We start from the raw sequence: 26,746 nt of genomic DNA, 5'->3' as shown, positions 1-26,746 counted from the left end.
GGACAATAGAGCTCAATACCAGACTCTCGTAGTTACACATACGAAGGTGTCATGAAGACACAGCACTACACCCTTAGATGTGAAAGTGGTTTATAGGCTTAACAAAGTAAACAGTAATATTTACTTTGTTAATCTGCAAGATCTACTAAAAGTAAATCTGCTTGATCTACTAAACTAGTTAACTAGCTATTGCTAACAAACTAGGCTAAAACAGTCCTTTTATGCCAAGGGAACTACAGAAGGAGGTAGATAACAAGCTTACATTATCACAGGTAGCCTGCTAAGTTTATCTCACTTTTATCTTACTATCTCACTCTTTGGCATTTTTCACAAATTTTTCCACAATTTAGTCCTGTCCTGTTCCACTTATTAGCTAGGTATCTCCCAATCACACAGTGCTACCAGTGCTCAGAGAGTGAAGGCTAGCACATGCTTCCTCTCAGCCATGTAAAGCCGCATCTTTTTGAACTACCTCTAACAACATCAGTGGACAGCTCAATGTGCTTGGAGGAGAACGCTAACTGCCAATTCTGTTGCATAAGCTAACAGATGCTTACACTAGCTAACATCACACTGAGTGATTCTGGGAGAGAGAGGGCTATCCTGCCCACCCAGAGAGAGCAAGGCCAGTTGTGCTCTCTTGGACTCCTGGCCATGGATGGCTGTGGGATCTAAAGTTAAACTGTGACCCCCTGACAATTTATCTCACTTTTAAACATCCTTGACAGCCTTGAACACTAGAAAAGTGGCACTAGATCAGTCTTCTACAATACAATTCCGTTACATGAAAGATGCTGACTCTACACAGACTGCATTTCCTATCAGTGGCCATGTTTACATGCAATGATTTTTTTGCCAATCCGATTGAATACATTCCCATTACAGATTAAGACTGAGGTGTTTATATGTTCACTCTACTCAACAAGCTGATGGAAAATCTTCATTTACATGCGCACTACAAGTAATCCGATCCAAAATGACATGGATGCGTGGAGTACCACTTAGAGTAAACGTTACCATGACAGTGAACATCACGTGCGGTGCAATAAGAGTGAGGTGAGTTTTCAGTTGGCATGCTTGTGTTTTTAATTGCTTTAAAATGATGTGACTCAGAAAAATGGCAAGAGGAAGACGATGTGTTCTGAGACACATAAGCTGGACGCCCTTCACACCGCCGTTTATTAAAGTTCAAAGCGTAAACTTCGTCTCCTCTGCAGACCGGTTTCTACTCCCACCATGTTGAATATTCTAAACCTTCACTATGACGTGACGCACATGCGCAGAACGGATTTACACGTTCCGATTTGAAATGTAATGGGATGCAAGCGTTTACATGGTTATTATTCTTCTAATTAACTGATTATTTACAAGATTACCCACCTCATTCAATTGGATAGAAGCTGTATTCCGAATGGCCTCAATCGGACTAGTCAATTCTGATTGAGGTGTATACATTGACATACTCTATTCCGATTAAGCTATTAGTCGGATTATTAACGGATTATTAGGCTGCATGTAAATGTGGCTAATGTGTGCACAGATGTGAAGAAGTGACAAAAATATGTATTTTATTTAAATGTCCTCTCTCTCTTTTTAAGCCACATATGTTTAAACACGATAACATTTAAACATATACATTTATGTTGTTAAAAGACAAAGTCTTGATGTGTTGAGAGGGAATTATTTGGGGGCAAAATTCATCCTATTCAAACATTAAAAGGGACATGCCCCCCCACCTCACCTCCCCAACAAATCTGCCTGTGACTCCAAAGGTAACTGAACTACTTGAGAAATTGAAAGATCAGAATTGTATGAATGCAGGCGCTTCAGAATTAACATAAAAATTAACATAAAAATGTTGCATTCCTGTTATTGATGTTTTATAGTCCTATGCTAAAGAATTTATTTATATTGTGTTGTTTCTTCCAGGACGACTGTGTCACCATTATATCAGATGATGCATAATTGTAAAGCATTGTCTACAGCTGATACTCTCTGGATACCTTTTTACTATCTTGAAGTTTTCATAAATCATCTCAGAACTGTCATATTTGTGATGATTCAAGTCAGCTCTTTTTTCTCTTCTAATACACAATGCATAGCAAAGGCTAAGTGGGCCAGTGTGAAAAAGGAAGTTGCACAGTGTAAAGTGTATCCTATTCACCTCTCATAAAGCTCTCGTGTCGGGTAAAGGATATCAGCTCCATTATCCTAAATAAACTTCATCTGAATGAGAGCCTATATGCAGCCTTTTGTATGGGATGTATCACATCTCATCTGCAAGCACACAGGGGTGTTGAAGATCTTTTGTAGACAAGATGATAAACTTAAGCACGTTTTCTAGACACACACACTGCCTGAATGGCTGGAAGAAGAAAAGTGTACACGTGGAGTCAAAGAGTTTCTCTAATCGTTCTCTTGACCTCATTTTTTCATAAAACGTAACCTCCACAAATCAGTTATTCTAGTCCTACTGTGCTGCTTACTGTGAATACGATTGTGAAGTCCAGTCCATGTTAAAGTTCTTCAGACAAATTTAAAGTCTAACCATTTAATCCAGATTTGAAAAATGTCCAAAACGGTGTTTCAGAATTTAAAAACTAGCTTGCCAATACTCTCTTCAGCTTCTTTTTAGAGTCTCTTTTGCCATCTTTTGAGGAAACTTTGAAACAAAAAAATTAAGAGTAACTTATATCTGATAGAGTCAAACCAAGCACATATTTACATTGTGTTGTCATAATATTTCAATGCTGACGTCAGACTGTTGATAATTTTACATCCGAAAACAGAGACATACTATATGTAGTTTTATTCACGGCAGTTCTGATTTCTGTATTGTTAAGAGTTCAGTTCCACTGTTTTATGAGATCGCTATTTTGCAGGATAGGCTACTTTGTGATCTTTTGTTCTCAGATAAAATAATATTTAACAAATCTATATGTACGTTTTAAATATACAATCAGAGCTCTGTAGAATCGATACATTTTAACACATAAATGATCTAGAATCATAATGATACTAAATATATGCCTGTTGTAAGTCTAAATAGTCTGATGACACTGAAACTTTGCTTACACTAACTATAACATGTTTAGGAAGACGTAAAAATAGCATCACATGTTTATCTCTGGTAATTTGAGGTGTCCCAGCGGAGCATCTTTGTTTCATGATTTCCCGTCCCATCTCTGTTCTGCTTTCCCATAATGCTTATGGGAGAATTGTGAACAGATCTAGTTACACAAAAGGTCAACACAGTTCTCAAAAATTGCATCGGAAGAACACAACAACACATGCACTTTAAATTAAATTGTATTGATTATTCAAGAGATAATTTAGCCAAAATGCAGAGGAAATGGGGGGGAAAATTTACATTATCAATTTACTCTCATACAACAAAGTAGGTGCTTCACTATGCCTGTAACACCCACATTCAAACTCATCTCCAGCAAAAAAATCTTTACTAACAACTCCAGTGAACAACATTGTATGAAATCTGACTAAACATCATTTTTGAGGCAATACACTTGTAAATCATTACAGAACAATGCAGTAAATTGTAAATGGTTTAAATGAGCATAAAGTTTATTATGTAAAAGTGCTCAATATGAACCTCCTCCAGCTGTACGAACAACATCAAAGCTATAGTCAAATTCATCCCATCCAATCCAATGTCAAAAACTAATCTGAAAAACTGTCTGTGCGAATAAATCTCAGGCCATCATACAGACGAAATTTCAGTACATTTTTGGAGATTGGATTTGGCCCCATCATTTGATCAGGAGAGAAAATAGAAGAGCAGGGATGCATCTTACCTAAAGGGACTCCTTCTCCCATGTTACTCTGCAATAAAAAATAATAATATACTACTGCTATATAAGGCTACTCTGGTATTATATGTCATTATGCAGTCAGCGTACTCGCATCAGTTTTAAATGTTTTATTACATAACACTGTTTCCGACAACCAAAGTGCCGATAAGGTGAATCAGCCTACCACAATTACAGAGTCACTGTAGCAGAAATGCTTCATGCTTGCCCTAAATTACTCAGCCTTTATTCACTATGCATAAAATTGCCCTTTGTTTAAGCGGCAGATTGAGTTTCCATATCCACTTTCATGCTCACTTCCTTTCTCTCTTATGCACTGTTGCTAGGAGAACGATAGTCTTTTATACTGAAACAATGAAAGAGTCTCTTCAGATAAACCATCAGTTGCTAAAGGGCAAAATATAGGTTTATATTCTGTGACACAGGAAGGGCAAAAGATATAGTATGAATAAATCAAAAATCCATCCGCTAGTTGACACATAAACTCACCAAGTTAACGGAGTTTCACTCCTTGGTGTGACATACTTGAGTATCCATTTGCGCTTGGTCTGCTAGCTGGCCCAGATTCTGGAAGCTTCACCATCACCTCTCACGCAGCATGGGCTCTTCCAAATCTTTTACTGTGTCTTTTCTGCTTTTATTAACTAAAATAATACAAAAGGACAAGAAAGAAGAAACAGAGAAAGAACATGGATTATTATTCAACTATTCCAGGTCTTCAAATACTTTTTCAGCTAAAACGATGGTGTTAAATGGACTCTACTAGTGTTAGAGAAACAACTCCATAGCTAGTCCACTCATATTGGGCTGAGTTCAGAGGACAGCGTAATCCCACTACACTGCCTTCGTAAATATAAAGTACATTTATAACCATTATGTTTTTTGTCGTTCCTCTTTCATAAATCTCATAGCATCTTAGGTTCCCAGCATACCTCTGGGATAAGAAGGCAGACACTAACCACTGGGATGTTTTACATAACAGTGTTTGTGGGTTAGGTCAAACCCAAGCCTTCATAAAAATCACTTGACGCCGCAATCTGTCCATCAAATCAGTGCATTATTCTAGGCTCTCCTTTGTAGTCTGTGACCTCCATAGATGCAACTCCAACTAGATGTGGTTCACAACATCTGTGTTAGCTCAGTGCAAAAAACAAGGGTGCTCAACTAGTGCAAAGGCTACAGACCTGCACAGTTTAGTCTTATATCTGCTTCAAGCTAAATTATCAAACAAAAAAATGTGTGTAGGTTGACAGACATTAAGAAATAGAGTTAGTCCAAAATGCCAATGCTGAATAAAATCCCAGTCACCAATTAGCATTATATCAGTTACATCATGCTAAGTGGTGGCTACTATCTCCAATTTATGATTACTTCTGCACCTTAGCATGCTCAGTCAAGCTATTCCTTAACCATGGCCTTACCAATCCTTCATAATCCAATACATATCTGATTTCTGTCATATGACTTGTAGCTTTTTGAACATATTTTTTTTTTGTAACACTATAAAAAGACTGCCATGTAGTAGTAGTGTTGGGGCAAGTTGAACAAGGGAAAATGGTCAACATAAGTAGTACTTGACTTAAACCTAAATCCCTCCAGTAATAGGTCAAAATCCTCGGCTGCCTAATGTGGAACAGCATCTGTTACCCTACTGCTCCACTATGAGACCCCACCTACCAAGACAGGTAAAAATAGATGATGCACCAAGAAAGTAAACGCTCACAATATCACATTCCATTGTGTAAAGCCTGTAGGCAGCAATGACCAAGCATTACCAAGTAATTTATGGCCACAGAAGCAACCTCGCACAGTCATTGTCTTAACTTGGGAATTATTTAAAAAAAAATACTGCTACATTATTAGCTTTGCATTTGTGAAATTGAGATATTCTGCTGATATATGTACTGGCAAGATACTATTTGAAAAATAGACCCAGTCCATTTACATTAATTGTGTTTTATAACACCACTTTAAATATTTATATGAATAATATTTTATAATGATGCGTTAGCCACAACCTAAGGTCAGCACTGAGCTACCATATGCTTACAAGGAGTGTGCTTTTCCTCCCTGTGGAGGGCAGATCAGGTTTTTTGGCTTGAACACTAACAATAGAATTTATGCAACCAATCAAACAATACTTTGTTACGTATGTTAGCTTAAACACTTCCAAACCTCTCTCTAAAGTCCCAGTATTATTTGTAAAAATAATCCAATGCCTACTTTATCTAAACAATCTTTAATTTAATTAATTCAGATGGAGTGCACTGAGATGTCAGGAACCAAATCATAACTGTTCTTCTAAATGCATTTTTTCTAACCTAGATATCCATTACGTCTTGTTAATACTTTGTATTAATTTTACAGGCAATTGCATTTTATTTAACAGGCAAAACACACTTGTTGCATGATGAAGATTTTTAGGTGATAAAAAATAATGTCACCACTAATTCTTAACACTATGGATAGAATGACGATAACCATTGGGTACAGTATTTACTAGCATTCATGGACAAATACAGACACATGCTGTGTAATAAGTAAGGCACCACTGGATGATTTGGCATTTTTTTCCCTGCCGCCCTCCCTCCCTTCCTTCCTCGATCTTTGCACTGGTGTCTCCGTCTATCTTCCCATGATTTTTTTCTGTGCCCCAGGGCATCTTTGGAAGGGATGGCCCCGTTTAAGCCGTACTGATTGGTTCTCATGCCCCAGGTGTAACTAGTCTGCCTCAAAAGAATCCAGAACACCTTTTGTATTTAACTCCCTTGTATGCAGCTAATTGAAATCCTGCAGTCATTGTCAAAGATGGGATCATTGCGAGCAGGCCTATTAGGATTTTTCATATGGATTTCTCTGGCACAGGTGACTATGATCCTCAACACACTCTAAAAGTCCTAAGGCTAGGATTGCTGAAAGAAATATGGGAATTAAATATTGATACACTGATAAATGTTAAGTTGAGTAACATATTTTATTTCTGTCTTTTGTAGATAAAAACCACTCAGGCACAAGGTAGGTCAGCGGCTCAAGCAGCAACTGGTAAAGGCATTTTATGCACTCAGACTAGTTCTGATTTCAAGATGTGACGAATCACTACCGAACTAAGATTTTTAGCCTGTCTTAAAGGTGGGCAATATGGCAAAAATCTAATATCACAATGCTTCAAGAAATTTTCACAGTACACAATATGTCACAATATTTATTACATCTGATCAGTTGGATTAAAGGATAAAGAACTAGCAGTGCTACGTTTTAAAAATAATATCAAAAACTGTGAACGCAATGATTTTTTCAAGTAGCTATACTGTACTGTATTTTGACATAATTAATCACAATAACGGTGTATATTGTTATATTGCCCAGCCCTAGTCTGTCTGATTCATTGATTTTGATATATATGGCTGATCTTAGCTGGGATGTCAGCCACAGAGCACAGGTTTCAACCTGCTGCACACCGAGGACTCAAGTTTAACTGTTATCTAATAGAAATAATGCAACACGGATACGCTCAGTTTAAAATGTACGCATTATTCATATTACTATTAACCATATTTTATATTAACCATTATTCATATTACTATTAACTAACGCTAAATTATTAACCTTGGAGGGACACACCAGTTCCCATTAACACTTAGTGATAGTTTCATTCCCCAACCTAGCTATAAATCCCACATTAATACTGTGTGAATAATAAAAATTGACTGACCAGAACAGTAAATATGGAACCACTTCTCCTCTGCGCACATTTTCGGACTTCAAATTTCGCTAAATGTCAGTGTTTTGGCATTAAAGAAGAATGAAAATACTCAAGTAAAAGCTCTAAAGGGTTTCTCTACACAGGCCCATCATAATTTTGCGGTTTAGTTCTGACCAATCCCTCAGAAAGCGAAGTTGAAGAAGTTATCTGGCTATGCTAATTTACCTTACTAACCCTGAGAGCCGTTACGCTGCCGTTATGATTCGCCACTTTTAAATTTGATTTTCTCGCGCGATCTCTTTTTGACTCGTGAATGAATCGGTCCTTTTGAAATGGCTCTTTTCAATTCACAAGTCCAGCTCAATTAAACATGTCGCGTATACACGGTGTTACAGGGAAATTCCACCATTTTTCAGAGGTTCTGAATAATTCAGTCCCTGCGATGTAAACAGGCTGGTTTGGTGTGAAATGGTTCATTGTAGTGAAACTTACAGCCTGATATCTTTACAATGGTGGTGATGGGAAACATATGTTCCCTACCATATGTCTACACAAATATAGCCATTTTATTTACCATCCAACACCACCAGTGAACCAATACGTACCTTCTGAGGTTTTTATATATAATGTTGGTGATAGTAAAATAGTCATAAATCTGAAAAATCAGTTTTCTTGGGGGGCTGTTTAGCTTCACAGCACCCTGCAGTTTAACCCACAGTTAAACCTGTATGTATCCCTCCATCATGAATTAAAATTAATAAAATAAATTGATTAAACACAATTTAAGTCAAAACTTTATCACAAAAAATATCATAAAACAATGTGTCAGACACCAAACAGCATATATGTAACCACTTCATGCAATAACTTTATGTGAGGGACCTTTTAGAGGTGGACGTCTAGTTCCTATCACCACCACTGTGAAGCCCTTTTGAGTGACGACCGAACTAAAAAGTGTCCTCACTAGTGGACATGTTCACGAGTGACTAGCCTACCATCGGTGTTGTACTGGACTCATGGATACGTTTCATGGCAAATTACACACGTCATTAACTGAAAATCACATAACTACCCATTTTACTTCATGAGTCGATGGTGGGATTATGGGAGCAGCAGTGAAGAATTACATGAAGAAAAGTGCCAACCTGTAGCAGTGAAGAACACCACGAATTAAATGAAAATTACAGCACAGGTTTTCTTAACAATATGTATTCTAAATGTATTCTGAATACATTTTTAATGCATTGTAATGACATATCTAGAACAGCATACTGAGTACTGAGTCATCACTACTTCTCATGCTCAACCCTGTGTGTGTATAATGACAATACATTCGAATTGAATAGAGTTTAAGTGAATCAATGAATCGCTGAATCGGACGTTCGATTCATTTAAACTGACCATTCGAAAGAATCGGTTCTGTAGACTTAATTACCCCACCGTTATCTAACGGCCGTGCTCTGTCAGATTAACCGACCGCTTCTCTCCCTGCAGCAGAATGCAGTATCATCGTATCCATAAAATCCACGTCGGCCTCGTCGCTCCTTGTACAGTGGAACAGTTTTCCAGGAGCCACCAATTACTTTCTGGATCTGAGGGTGGTGAACTCCAGCGCTGTAGCGCCGGTGGTCGTCACCCTGCCCGCCTTCAGCACGCAGAAAGAGGTGTTCGGCCTGCGGCCAGGAGCTCTGTACACTGTGGTGGTCAAAGTGTTTCAGTTCTACAGAGTGACATGCATGGATACGGAGACGGCCAGGACAGGTAAGTGCGCTAAAGTGTCTGTAAAGAGTGTGGCAGATTAATAAACTTGCTTTAAAGAGCGTCTAATAACTGCCAGCTGTAAAAAAAATGAGGCGTTAAGTTAACGTTAAACAACCGCTAACGGTTATTGGACGCTCTTTAAAGCTGGCTTGAAGAGCTTCATAGTAACCGTTAGCTGTAAAGAGTGAGGTGATAAACTGGCTTAAAGAGCTTCATAGTAACCGTTAGCTGTAAAGTGAGAGGTGATAAGCTGGCTTAAAGAGCTTCATAGTAACCGTTAGCTGTAAAGTGTGAGGTGATAAGTTGGCTTAAAGAGCTTCATAGTAACCGTTAGCTGTAAAGTGTGAGGTGATAAGCTGGCTTAAAGAGCTTCATAGTAACCGTTAGCTGTAAAGTGTGAGGTGATAAGCTAGCTTAAAGAGCTTCATAGTAACCGTTAGCTGTAAAGTGAGAGGTGATAAGCTGGCTTAAAGAGCTTCATAGTAACCGTTAGCTGTAAAGTGTGAGGTGATAAGCTAGTTTAAAGAGCTTCATAGTAACCGTTAGCTGTAAAGTGTGAGGTGATAAACTGGCTTAAAGAGCTTCATAGTAACCGTTAGCTGTAAAGTGTGAGGTGATAAACTGGCTTAAAGAGCTTCATAGTAACCGTTAGCTGTAAAGTGAGAGGTGATAAGCTGGCTTAAAGAGCTTCATAGTAACCGTTAGCTGTAAAGTGTGAGGTGATAAGCTAGCTTAAAGAGCTTCATAGTAACCGTTAGCTGTAAAGTGAGAGGTGATAAACTGGCTTAAAGAGCTTCATAGTAACTGTTAGCTGTAAAGTGTGAGGTGATAAGTTGGCTTAAAGAGCTTCATAGTAACCGTTAGCTGTAAAGTGTGAGGTGATAAGCTGGCTTAAAGAGCTTCATAGTAACCGTTAGCTGTAAAGTGAGAGGTGATAAACTGGCTTAAAGAGCTTCATAGTAACCGTTAGCTGTAAAGTGAGAGGTGATAAGCTGGCTTAAAGAGCTTCATAGCAACCATTAGCTGTAAAGAGTGAGGCGATAAACTAGCTTAAAGAGCTTCATAGTAACCATTAGCTGTAAAGAGTGAGGCGATAAGCTGGCTTAAAGAGCTTCATAGTAACTGTTAGCTGTAAAGATTGAGGTATTAAGCTGGCTTAAAGAGCTTCATAGCAATCGTTAGCTGTAAAGAGTGAGGCGATAAGGTGGCTGAAAGAGCTTCATAGTAACCGTTAGCTGTAAAGAGTGAGGTAATAAGATGGCTTAAAGAGCTTCATAGCAACCATTAGCTGTAAAGAGTGAGGCGATAAACTAGCTTAAAGAGCTTCATAGTAACCATTAGCTGTAAAGAGTGAGGTAATAAGCTGGCTTAAAGAACTTCATAGTAACCGTTAGCTGTAAAGAGTGAGGTAATAAACTGGCTTAAAGAGCTTCATAGTAACCATTAACGTTAGCTGTAAAGTGTGAGGTGTTGAGCTAGTGCTAACTGCTAACATTTTGAAGAGCTTCAAAACCGTTAGCTGTAAAGAGTGAAGTGATAAGCGAACTTTAAAGGGCATCATAATCCCTAACGGTAGCTGTAAAAAGTGAGGTAATAAGCTAGCTTTAAAGAGGGTCATATAACCACAGATGTTAGCTGTAAAGAGTGAAATGAAAGGCTAGCATCAAAGAGCGTCATAATAACTGTTAGCTGTAAAAAGTGAGGCGTTAAGCTAGTGTTAAATAACCGCTAACTTTAGCTGTAAACAGTGAGGTAATAAGCTAGCTTTAAAGAGCATAATAATAACCGATAGCTGTAAAGAGTGACGTGATAAGCGGACTTTAAAGAGCATGATAATCACTAACGTTAGCTATAAAGAGTGAGGTAATAAGATAGCTTTATGGAGCGTCGTATGACCATTGATGTTAGCTGTAAAGAGTGAGGTAATAAGTTAGCGTTAAAGAGCATCATGGTTGATGTTAGCTGTAAAGAGTAAGGTGATAAGGAAGCATTAAAGACAGTCATTGTAACCGTCAGCTGTAAAGAGTGAGGTAATAAGCTAGTTTTGAAGAGCATCATAATAATCGTTAGCTGTAAACAGTGAGGCGATAAGCTGGTGTTGAAGAGCGTCGTGTTAAGTGTTTGCTTTAAAGAGTGTGTTAAAGAGTGTCATAATAACCCTTAGCGGTAAAGAGTGTGGTAAGTTGACATGTGCCAATAAGCTAACTTAACCTTAGCTGAAAGGAACGTTGTAATAAGCTAAATGTAAAATGTTTGGTAAGTTTTTTATAAAGATTTTGCTAATAAGATGACATGACTTTAATTTTAAAATATGTCGTAATAAGCTACCGGCAAAGAGTGCGTTAATGAGCTATCTATAGAGTTCGGTAAGTGTCTGTAAAAACTGTACTAATAAGCTAATGTATCTTCAGTAACGTAAATAATTTTGTAGTGATCTAGCAGCAAAGAGTGCATTAATAAGCTGGCTGTAAAAACTGTGGCAGTGAGGTTAGTTAGCTGTAAAGAATGTTATAATGAAGTTCCTGTAAAGAGCGTGGTAATAAGCCAGCTGTAGAAGGAGTTGTAATATGGTAAGTGAGCTGTACAGAGTGTGTTAATATGGTAGCTATGAAGTGTGTTATAACAAGGTGGTTGTAACGTGTGATTAATGTCTGTAAAGTGTGATAAGTGTCTGCAAAGAGTGTCTTATCTAGATGTAAAGGGTTTCTGTCAAGCGTAGTAAGAGTAAAGAGGTTGGTAATAAGCTAGCTATAAAAAGTGAGGTGTCTGGACAGAGAGCAGTAATAAGCTAGTAACCTGCCTGTGTAGTTGTGTGTTTGATTAGTGTTTTTTATGGTCATGTAGTAATGATCTAACAGACCTCCTTGTATGTGTAGGTGTATACGAAGAGTGTGTTTCTAAAGAGTGTCTTCATAGAGCTGTATGTACGGGTTTGGGTGCTCATGGTCAGATACATGTTTTTGATTTTCTGTGAAAATCAAAGTGAAAATAAATTAACACATCCTCTACAGAGAACATGCTTCTGCAACTTTTAATGCTGTTTATTTGCTGAATTTAACCTATTAAGAAAAAAAGGCAGCATAAAATCTGGTTTGTGCATGGCACATTTTATATTTTATGTTTCTTTCCCAATATGTTAAATTCCAATAGATAATAAATAGTAAATAGAAATGTGCACTGAAATTTGCTGAAAAATATTATGTTCAAGTGTATTCTCTGTGGAGGATGTGTTCACTTATTTTGACTAAACAAAACATCATTTGACCTTGGGTGTCCAAACTTTTGCATGTGACTGTAGGTGATTTACTGAGAAAGTGGAGCTAGTAGAACAGAGGTGAATAACCTTTTTTCCAGTGTGTGGTAAAGATCCAGTACACGTTTCTGTGTATATTTGAATCAAGTAATTTTTTATGTGTTGCTCAAGGTTGTCTTTACAGTTCAAAAACAGTAGTACAGTACAGAGTACAGCTCTCACTAAACTCTATAGGCTTCACACCCTCACTAAAGCTGATTGATATAAAACAATAACCCTGATTGTTTTTTCTTCACTCAGTGCCAGACGTATCTCAGATAATCTATTCCAAAGCAATCTCCAGCACAGCCGTCACACTAGAGTGGGAGAAAGTGGCTGCAGTGGATCAGTACTTCCTACTGATGAATTCAACTGCAAGTGGGGAGCGATACAACTTCTCTTACACGGGGACCAGGACTGTGATCCAGAATCTACGTCCAGTCACTTCTTACGACTGTTACGTTTTTACCTCAAACGCAGCGGGCCTGGGAGCACGAAGCAGAGTCCGTACTGTCACCACATGTGAGTGAACCAACACACACACACACTCAGGGTGAAAGAAACACTGGTATACACATGAAAACACTGATACAACTGCAGTGATCGTAAAATAAAAAGGTAACATTGAATTGTTTGCTGTGGTCGTCCCAGATAAGCATTATCCACCCCAAATACAGGGCAGCAAATTTATAGAAAGATTAATGAAAGATTTTATGCAAATTTGTTCTTACACACGTTTTCCAAAATCTGCCTTTCTTCTTATCTGTCTGTCTATCTATCTATCTATCTATCTATATATATATATATATATATATATATTTTTTTTTACATATATACACACATATATATACATATATATATATATATTTTTTTTTACATATATACACACATATATATATACATATGTATATATATATATATATATATATATATATATATATATATACACAAAACAGGAGAAGTCAGCAAGTGAGCTGCTAGAGATGTACAGCATAGCTGTGGCCAACAACAGCTGGAAAATAAAGCACCTCGACTTGCACAAAAGCTGTATCTCTTTTAATAGTGATGAATTCTACAATGTTGATATTTTTATCTAAGTTTCTTGTTGTCTGTCTGTCTCTTCATATGTCTATGTATTGTGAGTGCAGATACTGTGTGTTTACCTGTTTTTCTGGTGTTTTTCAGTGGTCCAGCCACCAGCAGTGGTCACAGTGGATCGTACAGCAAGTGAATCTTTGCGCATTAGATGGCAACCTGTAGACCGAGTGCTGCTCTATAAGGTCACTGTTATAGATTCTCGGGGGACACAGCTTGTGAGCACCACCACCTCGTTGACTTTCCTGGATGTGCAGAGTGTTCTTCCGTGTTCCTTGTACCAAATCTCAGTTTCCTCTGTGAACACATTCCTGGAACCTGGAGAATCGAGACAGGTCAACTACACTACAAACAGTAAGCATCTTTTCTCTTATGATAGGTTATTAGATACAGTCCATACTTTAGTCAGGACCATTTCTATCTGCTATTCTTCACCTAAACAAAAGCTTTTTGTTTACTTTGTTTGAGATATTAATTCATTCATTTAGACCAAGCTTGGAAACTTTATATCTAGGTTCATATGTTTAAAGCATTTCTGGATATGTGTTGAATCAGGCTCTGCAGATTTGCTCGAAGCCCTCTGTCTTTCTCTCTCACGCAGCTCTGAGTCCAGTGACGTCTGTGTGGGTGGATTACAACTGTGTCAGTGCGTCTGCAACGGTGTCGTGGGGAGCCACATTTGGGGCTGAATCTTACCATGTAACAGCAGTCAGCCATGATGGAACGGTACTTTCCTGCTCCTCCAGTGGAACCTCATGCCAGCTGACCAATGTGGGGTGTGGAGGGGACTATGTGGTCCACATCAGTGCCATCGCCAACAACTGTGAAAGCACAGGCAATGCTACTGCATTCTTCCAGTCAGGTCAGTGACACCTCCTGACCTGAGCCCAGTATCGCATAGTTAGTCACTGTATATGCACAGATGTACTGCAAGAATATCTCTACAAAGGTGCACTATACAGCAATGGGCTGATGATAAATAGTAAACTGAAACTGTAGCCATAGTATACCATACTGTAATAGACTAATGATAAATAGCAATTCCATGAGATTCAGATGTGAGACTGATTTTTAAATATATTATTGAGGAAGTAGGGACAGATGGACAGATGCTATTAGCTTCTGACCTGGGATCATTTTTATGGTTAAGGAGATGTGCTTTTGGTGCCATCGAGAATGTGCTGGTCTAGAATCTTATTCCTGTTATGGATTCACATTGGGATTCAGTGGGACTCAGATCAGTCCTTTTCTTTTCCAGAGGTGGTGCAGGGGCCTGTGTTCTTGCTGCTGTGACCTCTTATTCCCCCCAATCCTTCAATAATGCTTCAATGTAATTCAAATAAGCACACATACATGCAGAAGAGTGTTGACAGTAGTCCCCTGGAACGCTCACTATGGTGGGTTTACTTGTTAAAAACCAAACAACGTTATATGTGTTCTTTTCTCTTCAGCAGCACTCTTTTAGGGATCTTTACTACAGGTTTTGTGTTATAAAGGTCATAGTCAGGGCAGGAAGGCTGGAATTTTTCCACTTTTTTGCTGGGATTACATTAGACCAGCATGTGTTAGACTTTATCCATTTTAAAGCAATGGTTTAGCCATTACTTGTTAGCTTTATACCCGAGATATTTTTTCACCATCACTTAAAGAACTAACAGTGTGTAGTTCTTTTTCAACAGTCTGTTAGTACAAAGTGGTGTGAGTTGTTGCTAGTGTCTGCAGAATTGTTCCAGTTTGGGTTTCTTTGGGCAAAGTTGACAAGCTGAAGGCGGCACTGAACATACCTCACAGTCTACAGTGTAATGGAAGGCCGATTTCATTTATAATGATAGACAACATGGCTATACTTTCTCATTCAGTGACCATATTATGCACCGAACATCCGCTGTGTGCTCAGTTTTGTTTCCTTTGAGGAAAAAGAAATACTTTTGGTTTACTTCTCAAGCATGACATGATCTTCCTTTTGTGAACCCCACAACAGAACGATCCCAGGTCATTAGAAGTGCTATCAGATAATCATTAGGGAGTAGCTGTTTACTTCAGAATTCATTGTGTGTTCCTGTTTCTCATGCAATGAGGCCTCTACACACCCTCCACAACGTGAGACAGTGGGTTGTCTCTGGAGGATCGGCTCTGCTATTCAGCTGGGCAGTCTAGGTTACATACGGCCTCCTTTCACAGCATGTTGGACAATGCACTGAAATCCATCGCACAGGTGCAATCGGAAGAATCAATACAAACCATGGCACCAGGGACTGACAATTGTTTTGTATTATTTCTCTTTGTCTGTCTTTGTTGGCATCTCTGACCACCACCTTCTCTGTCCTAACAGAAACCATAACCTTTATCGCTCACCATACACTCTCTCAAGTACTCTTATACATACACACTTTGTCAAGAGCAACCCCTGCAATTTTTTAACATGTCTAGTCTCTTCTTCAGGGCTCTAGCTTAAAAGCCGTATATATCATACATTTTTCCAGTAGTTTTTCCCGTGAGGCCCACTAATAACTTTTGTGCTGTTTTATATACTAAAACAGCCATTATTCATTGTTACATGATAATTTTCTGAATCTCTTTATCCCTTATAATTATACAGGGTATTTTTGTTTCTGTGCTTTCAAGACTATTTGGAAATTACCTCTGTTCTTATTAGCTGCCTCACTTAAAAAGCAGTCGAGGCTGAAACGCTCTTAGCCGAAACTTCAGTGTGAATTGGTCAGGCTAAACCGCTGTGGGTTGAAGTGGCAAATATATGTAAATATGGTGGTTTTTGTGACATCACAAAAACAATGAATTTAAAATGGGATTGTGAAGTGTAGTTTCCCAGTTTTGACTGAAAATGATGTGATTTAAACCTAATACTTTCTGCAAAACGTTTTTTTAGGCTGATTAGCGGGCATTACGTTTATCTACACTCATAAATGACGTATAAAACACATCATAAAGTACCAGGTTATGTTTTTGTTATTGTTTTCTGTAATTTGTGACACTCTCTTGCAGTGCCGTGCGCCCCAGCTAATCTGGAGCTGTTCCGCGAGTGCAGCAGTAATGTCATCATCTTCTCCTGGGCTCCAACTAATAACACAGCGTTCTACATAGCACATGCGGAGGACTCAACAGGGGCCACCCAGGACTGCCTGACCTCCGACACTTCTTGTTTCTTCACTCAGACGGAGTGCGGGCGGAGCTACAGCTTCACTGTCTACTCCGCGACTGGAGATTGCAATGGTGCACCCAGCCAGGCAGTGCATATACGCACAGGTAAAGGCTTAACCTACTGTGTGTGTGTGGGGTTCATTTGTAACATTGATGTTTAGTTGGCAAAACTACTTGCAGTGACTTGAAATACTGTCACCTTCATGTGAACATGGTCTGTACCTTAGAAACTCACAACACTCCACATGGTCATGTAACTCTTATTTTTGTGTTGAAAGTTGTCGGTAATGCTGTTAGTTTTGTTTCTGACACTGTATGCCATTGTGTTGTTTGTGAAAATGGACAAAAAATGTGCAAATCAAAAAAGAGGAGCAGAAGAGATCTTGAAGCCTGAATTTCACTTTTGCACAATTTTCTGATAGAAAGTATCAAAATCTTTTGACAATACAATCTTTGCCCACTCAGCACCGTGCCAGCCCACTAACATGATTACCATGTCGGACTGCCAAACGGACATTTTGACGTCTACATGGGATGGAGCGGACGGGGCTTTACGCTACATCGTACAGGGTTATGGTAACCATGGAAATGAGAGTCGCTACACCTGCAGCTCAGTGACTAACAGCTGTATCATCCCTGGTGTGATGTGTGGAGAAAGCCTGACAATGATGATCACTGCTTTTGATGACGAGTGTCCCAGTGAGCCTGTTTTAGGAGCGGAGGCATGGACTGGTGAGTGCCCCCTAGAGCAACAACATGGCACTGATTAAAATAGGCCTGGTGTGACTGGGATTCAAGGCCTGTGTAGGTAACACTGCAAAGTTGCAGTCTGGGTGATCAACTTAGCCTTTCGTCAAATCAAATGTCGTGACAATGTAAGTATAGAAGGAATATTTTTTATGATTGTCATGTATGTAATTGTTATTTTGTGCATCTGTCCAGTTCCCTGTGCACCTCAGAGTGTCTCACCTGTTATGGACTGTAGTTCTGACTCCATCACTCTTACATGGAGGGGGGCTAATGGCGCGTTGATGTACATTGCCACGGCAATGGACACTTCAGGCACGAGGTACATTTGCACCTCAGCAAATGTACGGTGTCAGATCACAGGCCTGCACTGCGGTACCACATACAGCGCCTCGGTCATCTCCACCAACTTCATCTGCAACAGCTCTGTCAGTAACACTGTTACTGTAGAAACAGGTAAGTGTTCTGCAGGTTTTCAGGCATAAGACACACACATTTGCAAAGACAAGTTTTAGTTCACCCTTTCAAATATCGTATTTTTTGTACAGTTTGTCGGAACTCATCCGAGCAGGTTTCTCCACCTCAGAATGCAGAGTAGAGCCCCTGAACAGTTGTTGTAAATCAATAGGGGATATATCAGTGCGTTAATAAATGTTAATTATTCCTTCTGTTTATCATTTTGTTAGTTATACCTCCTGTTTATCATTTTTGCAAACATATTGGAAGTTGTAGAACACAAAAACAAGCATTATTAAAGAAAAGTAAAAAGACTGAAAAGGATGAACCACATGATCACCTTTTTCCAATCTTTCTCTCCCTTCCAGCTCCCTGTCCCCCAGCTCAGGTGCAGGCTGCACTGGACTGTGATGGGAACAAGGCACTGGTCAGCTGGCTGGGATCACGGGTCACAGCTGCCTATACAGCTATGATGGAGGACCAGAGTGGTGGTCTCCTGAGCTGCAGCACCACGGCCAGCAGCTGCTGGGTGCCCAGCCTTAAGTGTGACCAGACCTATGATGTCAGCGTAACCTACCATGATGGCATCTGTCCCAGCAAGCCCTCACCGCCGATCCACATGAAATCAGGTGATGCTGCATCTATGTTACAGAGAAGGGAATCACTTCCCTCCATAACAACTGACCACTTTGGGGTGTGTTGCTAAAATCCACAGTTAGCTATACAGAGTAAAAGTGTATCCACAGTTGTGAGCTGTTGTTTTTCCAGTTATTACTCTTTAAATATAAAAATTTTCAACAAATGTAATTGTTTCTCACTGAATGTTTGTAAGCTTTTTGAATGCATTATTATTTCACTCATTGTAAGCGGCTCTTGCTTTCAAGTACTGAATCTTCTTAACACTAATTTTAGTGTGTATCTTGAGTACAGGCGTGACATATGACGAAAATGCTTATCACGCCATGCTTCAAGAATATTGTTGGCCATTGCCAAGCAATTTTTTTAGCTCTCACTGGGGGCTTTAGGCTACTGCTGCACCCACAATCCTCTGTGCTGCTGGGCTGCATAGAAAATGAATGGGAAGCGAAATAAAAATTCACCATGTAGTATTTTACAGTGCATCTGCAGCAAATTGTCTTTTCCTCACAAATCTGCTTTGTTTTTGGACAGCTTTGACCAAAGAAATCCCTCAGCACCCAAAAATGTTTATGAGGCTCATCATGAACAATGAAAAGCTGCTAAAAGCTGCTCTTGTTTATGTCTTGTTTTTTTGTTTTCTCCTCCCTCTCTTTTCTGTGTCTTTCTGTAGTTCCATGTGGGCCAGTAAATGTTCAGGCACAGGTAAACTGTGGCTCAGGAGTGTTGGGGATGAACTGGAATCAGACAGATGGTGCTGATGGTTACACGGCTAGTGTGGTTGCCACTAGCAATGGGGATCAGCTGTACTGCAACTCTACTTCGCCATCCTGCAGCCTCAGCTCTCTTAAATGTGGCGAGTCATATGCCCTTCAAGTTCGATCCTACAATGGAACCTGCTTCAGCATGCCCAGCCAACCGCTGATTCTAAAAGAAGGTCAGAGAACTTTTATGTGAATATCTCAGTTTATGCCTTAGAGTTAAGATTATCTTTAGAGTGAGAGTGTTCAATGTGATAGTCTCTCTGTCACATTCCAATGATCTTGGTGCTAGAATGATTTGGGGAAACTCACTCCAGTTGATTTAACTCCTTAAACTGCTTATTAGTCAGTTATTAATTTTTAAGATTTATGAAGTTCCAGTGTTTCCCACACATAGGCTATATTTTGGTGTATCATTTCCATTTCGCCCCATTTTTAAAAATTCTAAAAAGAAAATATTTTGTGTGTTTATGAGTAAAGATGATGCAAAGCATTATTCTTTTTCTCTGTTGTCATTTCCATGACCTAAATCTTCACCTTAGCTTGTCCATTTGTGCTTTACATCTTAAAATGAAAGACATGAAAGGATTAACATTATTTATGTGATGCCTTAAATGAATATCCAACAAACAAATGTTATAATGCGTTTGGATATCCTTATATTCATGTGGAGTGAAGTAAGTAAATGACCCTATTGCAGCATCTGAGTCTGTGGCCTATAAGAGGACTGTACACAGTAAATCTCTTCCATGTTTTATGTGTTTTTCCTCTTGCTCCCTGAGACCTGCTAAACAGTGATTTAGAAATTGAAACAATCATTACATTAGTAACCACTGTATTTTATGACAGTATGAAGAGTACAGCTGTAAGTGCCATGAAAATAATGTGGTATCCAACAGGGAAATACCACATAGTTTCTAAAGTTGTGGAACATGTGAGGACAGCTCATAGCATCATGTGTTTTTTGTATTATTTAAAACAGGAATAGCGCAGTCTCGAGTTGGACTAGCTTTGAGTTAACAATGCTGTGTATGCTAAAAATATACAAGGGTGGCAGATTGAGGTTTTAATAGGTCTTCCTTTTAAATGCTTGGTTTCCTCTTTTTCTGACATGATCTCTTGACCTATTCAGTGCCATGTGTGCCAACGAGTGTGAGGGTCAGAAGCACCTGTGGCAACAGCACTGTGGTCATGTGGCAAGCCAGCCACGGAGCTGTGTCCTACAGGGTCATTGCTGTGGGCAACAGAGGTCACCAGACAGAGTGTCTGTCCAATGGGACCATATGTAGCCTGATGGATCTTCAATGCGGCCAAGTGTACGACATTAGTGTGATGGCCGTGGATGAGGCCTGTACCAGCCAGAAGAGCCAGAGTGTTACCCTGCAGACAGGTGCGTGCTGATGTTTGTGAGGTTTTTATCCCATAGAGGGGAAGAGTTGTTACATATGATTGCTATATTATTCAAATTGTAATTATAGAATGGCATTTAATTGCACATTGAGTTCCACAGTGAATTGCATCTACATTTGGTTTACATTATGTATTAACAGGTTTGTGTCTGCACAAAGGCTTATTCTTTTGGTGCAGCACTTTTCCTTACACTGACATATCTGTTTCTGCCTCGTCATTACTTATTCAGCTCATTATTGACAATGATTAATGATTACCAGTGACAGTGGTTAATAATTTGTATTATTAATTGGCTGTCATTCTTCTCCACAGCTCCTTGTGCTCCTACCAACGTCCACAGTCTCGTCCAGTGCAACACTAACACTGTAACGCTGAGCTGGGACTCTAGCCCCAATGCTGTGGCCTATGTAGGAAGGGGAGTAGGAACCGATGGACACACCGTGATGTGTAACAGTACTTCTTTGGGATGTCAGCTAACAGGCCTGCACTGTGGTCAGGATTACACTTTCAGAGTTGTCGCCAGTGATGGCACCTGCATGAGCCCAGACAGTGACATCTATGTACAACCAACTGGTAAAGATAAAGCTTTTGTTTGCGTTCTTTTGAGCTCTATCTCTGCTTTGTCTGTTAAGAGAGTTTTACATGGAATTATCAGTAAAATAAGTCTTATGTGCCTTTTTTAAAATGGAATAAGTTGTATTCCACTTCTGTTCCTTCTCTTTGTTTCTCCAGGAATAGTTTTTTTTTGTCAAAAAAAGGCTTGAACACTGAACATAGTGTGTCAGATTGCCTGTTAGTTGTGGTTGTGTTGTCATGTACACAGCACATGGGTGTTTGGTTGATTTTGATTGGTCTAACTCAACTACAAGGAGTTCAAGTTCTCCATGTTATTAGGTTAAATTTCATCACTAAAACTGGTAAGGACTTTTTTGAGAAGTCACTCTTGTATTCATTAATTTTTTGTGGTCTATATGTAGCTCCTTGTGCCGTGCAGGCCGTTTCCAATTTCCTGCACTGTGACACCAACTCTGTAAGCGTGAGCTGGGTGGCTGGTGCCACAACTCTGAACTACAGCGCCCTCGCCAGGCCTTCAAATGGTACTGCACTTAGCTGCACCTCAGGCAGCTCAAGCTGTGACATCACAGGACTGCAGTGTGGTCAAAACTACACTGTCATTGTCACTGCAACCAACAGAGTGTGCACAGGACCGGAGAGCGTACGTCAGACTGTACAGACAGGTATGAGCAGTGGTTGTTACGATAAATAGAGGCTTAAACTCAACATCGGAACAAAAAGTTACACAATGGAAATGCCATTTAAATATTTTAAGTACTATTGAGATTGTCGTCTAAACATAATGAGTTTACTTACATGTGATTTTCCATTTTGTTTTGACAGCTTTTTTCATTGATATTATTAAAAAAGGTTTTTAGATGCTTAATAATAAGACTTAGAACGTAGGATTTGCCCAGCATTGCTTGATTTTATAGATCTTAAATGAAAGATATTATCACTATTATGAAGCCAATAAAAGTTTGCCAGACTTCTGTTATTTATTTCTGTTATTTACTATTTTCTAACCTCATCTTCTCTCTCTATCTCTCTCTCACTCTCTCTGTCTCTCTTTCTCTCTGTCCTCGTGGTAGCTCCGTGTATGCCTGTCTCTGTGCGTGCCAGTGTAATATGTGTCAGTAACACAGTGAGGGCATCATGGGGTCAGACGCCGGGCGCTCTTTCCTACACCAGCGTTCTGACTGGTCCAGGCGGATACACTCAGTCATGCTCAACTTCCAGTCTCTCCTGCTCCTTCAGCAACCTGACCTGCGCTCAGATTTACACCCTCCATGTGGTCGCCAACGACAACCACTGCAACAGCACTGTGAGTCCAGACGTCTCTGTGACAACAGGTGAGTGTGCCGTGTGAATAAATTAATATTCTAATAAGAACAGCGTTTGGTACACACTGCACACACTGCTGTATTTGCTGTTACACTAGATGAAATTTTGTTGTATTATATAGTCAATACAGTTACATGCATACACAAGGTTCAAGCTAATTTTACCACATGGAATGATGTCCTTGTCGCTTTTTTCACTCCTCATGAGTTTTCATGTCTGAGTTTAACATGTCAAATGTTTCCAATGACTACAAGTAAGATTACAGTGCACAGTGTATGAATGAAATACACTACTTTTAGAAAGTTTTAAATCACTGCTGTTATTATATCATACTATTGTGTTGAAGATAAATGTGGGAATTGGTTTTAATTAGAGAGTGAGATTTAATGAATGCCAATTCATCAAAACCATATGTGTCCATTCCAATACATTGGTTACAACTAGACTCTATTTTTTTAGGGTTTTTTATGGTTTTTCACATTGAAATACTACAATAAATGATTATATTATATTAATTCATATTATAATATTAATGATTTTTTCTATTTCTATCATAGTGAAAACAGGGGTTATTTAAAAGTGTACTTTCAGTAAAAATGTTCAGGACTAGCTAAACCGTTTCTCTATAATGACATGAAACCTACAACCCCTTTACATGTTTAGTAGAGTAACAACATTAATGTCTTTTTCAGATGAAGTATACATTCGGAAAATGATAAATGTAAAGCTACTGATTAAGTTAACTGACATTAATCACCAGAGGCCGTATAAGTACAAAAATATTAAATATTTAAATGTAAATAGAATAAATACACTACTTTGGATACTTTGGACTTGGTAATTTAAGATAAAAACAAACGTGGTCTAAGGCGTTAGTGAGCCTGCTAGATCAGCTTTTGTCAACCCTTAACTGTTAACTACAGTAATATCATCATTACAGCGAGTTTTTACAGTGGAACTGCATTGGCTTTACTGAATAGCCACATTTGAAGGTACAAGCTTGTAAACACCTTAAACACCATTGATCTTAAATTAAGTTAGCTAACTCTTCAAAAACACAACCACTTATATTTCATGACAATGTTAGCAAACACAGTTGCTGTTTGTTTCATTGGGTGTTAGGCTAATGTAAGCAATATAGCTGCTTGCTACTACTGTTACAGTTCGGTTCACCAGCTTTATAACTGACTGTTACTGGTTAAATGTGAGTAGTAAAAGCTGCTGACTATTTTATATGTTAAAATGAACAATCAGCCTTTAAAAGAGTTAAACTAAACATTTAACAGATCATACCTTGTTTTCTTGACATTTTCCATTTCAGCTATGTCAAACTTCTTATGATCCGTGTACGTGTGGCCTAAGAAATGCTTTTGACAGGAAAATTCAAGTTGTAAAATAAACTCTAATCAAAACTGGGGTGGCAAAACGGTAGAGCAGTGAAATGTCTCCACCCCAGGCCTCTAACAATCTGCCCCAATGTATAACAAAATTTGTTGCATGTCATATTAACATCTTTGCTCTCCATTGACTCTTTGCATTTTCCCTCTGTTCTGCAGCACCTTGCGACCCTGATAGTGTGCATGCTGACCTGCAGTGTGGCTCAGGCGTAATGAACGTGTCGTGGCATGCCAGCGCTGGTGCCAGTATGTACACTGTCCTGGCTTATGGGCAAAACCAGACGGTCCCTTCCTCTTCCTGCCTCACCTCCAGTACCTCCTGCGCCCTCACACAGCTGCAGTGTGGAGCGGTGTTTAACGTTAGCGTTCTCGCTGGTGACTCCATCTGCAACAGCAGCTCACGTGCTGGGATCACAGTGAAAACAGGTACAGAGAAAGGAAGGGAGAGAGAGAGAGAAGCAGTGAGAGATGGAGGAGGAACAGAGGAAAGGAGAATGGGGGAGGACAGAGATTAGAGGGAAGTGTGAGAAGAAAGTAACTATTAATTCTTCAAAGTCTAGAGTCATCAGATTTTTTTTTTTGCACATTTGATATACATTGCATAATAAATGCATAATAAAGTTAAATGTAATTGTGTAATTAATTTCATTGTTATGTAATACAGTTAGATTTGATTCTTTATGACCAGAGTGAAGTCTTCTCTTCCAACTTTGTTTTTGTTTAAATATCAAAAATGCAAAGGATGTCTTTTTTCTATCCAGAGAGCAAAGCTAGTAGTCTGGTAGTTGCCATCTATGCCAGATCATGATAAATATCTCCTTTTCTGCTTATAAAAATTAATGTATTTAAAAGCTGCATTTCCAACATAATTTCTCCTCTTGCTTCAGTGAGTAATAAATTATTAACATAAAATAACACATGAATTGAGACGGAAACACTGAGTAACATATTTATAAAAAGCTGTACATTAACTCTAAAACTTGTGTGTCTTCCTTCTCCTTTCTGTCTCAGCTCCCTGTCCCCCCAGGTTGCAGGCTCCTTCCCTGAGCTGCATCAGTGGCCAGGCCATGGTGTCATGGACTGGTGACCAGGATGCTATGGGGGTCAGCATAAATGCCACATCATCCCTGGGTCACTCTGTGGGCTGCAGCTCTGCGAACCACAGCTGTGCTCTGCAGGGCTTGCAGTGTGGACAGACCTACGCTCTTCGGGGCACCATCCAAGGCCTGCGCTGCGATAGCAACCCAAGTAGTCCACTCAATATAGTCACAGGTATGGGCCATACTGCTGACAGGCAGAGGGTACTACTAGTGGTAGGTAAGGCAGTACTGTCATAAGTTTTGGGTTTGATTTTTCATAAGAGCTGTCAGCTGGGATAGGCTCCAGCACCACACCGCGACCCAGAAGGATAAGCGGTTTAGATGATGTACATATGTATGTATGTATGTTTTCATAAGAGCAGCACCTCAACCAAAATTTCCCTGGCAGACTGAGAGACTTCAGCAATGGATAAGTCATGTGTGTGTACTGGTGGTTGTCAGTAGAAATAATGAGAACTAAATCATAATTATAATCCCAGTGCACAAGACACCTATATTACTCCAACAAGGATGTATGTCATCGATGCAAAGCACTGCTCTTACAAAGCGTCAAAAGCTATTTGACTGCTAATGGTGCCTCCTTGTCTGTTTTAGCCTGCTAAATGTAAGTGAGTTAGTAAGAGGCTGAGTGATGAAGTTGCATGTGAATTCCATGAGATACTTTACATCTAAAAAAAATGCTAGTGATTTGAAGTAATGAAAGCTTATGTGCACCAATTTACATTTTACAAACTGATACAAATGTAGTCGTGCTCATTGTCTCACTTTCTAATGAACAGTCAGGACGGCACTAAAGTGGTGAATCAGCAATCTTAATGGAGTGTAAGCAACCTCGTTTAATTTGCTGAAAAGTTAGTTTAAAAGTTTATGTGTCACTGATCATTAACCTTTCAAGTTAAACCAAATTTAATTTGGAATCTTCAAATGTAAGACATGAACCTTCAGTTGTGAACTATTGAATTATGAAACAGTGAGCTCTTAGCATTGACTAATGACTCTCTGGGTCCTTGTGTGCTGCAGCCCCCTGCACTCCCGCAGGGGTGAGTGTGGATTATGTCTGTGGGACAAGTGTGGCAGTGTTGAGCTGGAACGAGAGCTTGGGGAGGCAGAGCTTTTTTGCCCGTGTGGATACGAGGGATCACACAGACTCTTGCAGCAGCAACCAGACCCACTGCACTATCTCATCTCTGCTTTGTGGACACATGTACAATGTCAGCGTACAGGCAGTGGCAGGACAGTGCAACAGCAGCAGTGTAGCCAAGACGCAGCTGCAGACAGGTATTAAGACCAGTGCTACTGTAATAAACACACAACACAAATAACACTTAGCAGTCAACAGTTTGGATCATTTAAAAGGGAATCCCACAGATATTTCTGAATTTCTGTATAATTCAGTCAAAGTAAACAAAGTAATTCAGAGTGGTTGGGTCAGAATTGTTCACAGCTAAAAGTATAGGGTGTCTGGAGCATTAAATGCTGGTAAAAGTTCCTTCCCAGATGGCT

General features: G+C 39.3%; 1 protein-coding gene across 1 annotated transcript in view; it reads left to right on the top strand.

The window, feature by feature from the left end:
- The first annotated feature begins 6,634 nt into the window (after positions 1-6,634).
- LOC118822885 overlaps positions 6,635-26,746 on the top strand; it is a 37,304-nt gene continuing 17,192 nt past the window's right edge. Inside the window, exons 1-18 of the mRNA XM_036592211.1 lie at positions 6,635-6,692; positions 6,821-6,842; positions 9,025-9,291; positions 12,845-13,105; positions 13,769-14,032; positions 14,280-14,540; positions 16,682-16,942; positions 17,303-17,569; positions 17,780-18,040; positions 18,409-18,669; positions 19,350-19,613; positions 20,570-20,827; positions 21,160-21,420; positions 21,825-22,085; positions 22,494-22,754; positions 24,303-24,569; positions 25,155-25,415; positions 26,264-26,521. Of these exons, the coding sequence (XP_036448104.1) occupies positions 6,636-6,692; positions 6,821-6,842; positions 9,025-9,291; positions 12,845-13,105; positions 13,769-14,032; positions 14,280-14,540; positions 16,682-16,942; positions 17,303-17,569; positions 17,780-18,040; positions 18,409-18,669; positions 19,350-19,613; positions 20,570-20,827; positions 21,160-21,420; positions 21,825-22,085; positions 22,494-22,754; positions 24,303-24,569; positions 25,155-25,415; positions 26,264-26,521 (4,273 nt within the window). The 5' untranslated portion in view covers position 6,635. The remainder of the gene's footprint in view (positions 6,693-6,820; positions 6,843-9,024; positions 9,292-12,844; positions 13,106-13,768; positions 14,033-14,279; positions 14,541-16,681; positions 16,943-17,302; positions 17,570-17,779; positions 18,041-18,408; positions 18,670-19,349; positions 19,614-20,569; positions 20,828-21,159; positions 21,421-21,824; positions 22,086-22,493; positions 22,755-24,302; positions 24,570-25,154; positions 25,416-26,263; positions 26,522-26,746) is intronic.

The sequence above is a fragment of the Colossoma macropomum genome, unplaced genomic scaffold (genome assembly GCF_904425465.1).
Source record: "Colossoma macropomum unplaced genomic scaffold, Colossoma_macropomum, whole genome shotgun sequence".
NCBI lineage: Eukaryota > Metazoa > Chordata > Actinopteri > Characiformes > Serrasalmidae > Colossoma > Colossoma macropomum.
The sequence above is the reverse complement of the archived record's forward strand: the minus strand, read 5'-3'. Positions and strand labels throughout refer to the sequence as shown.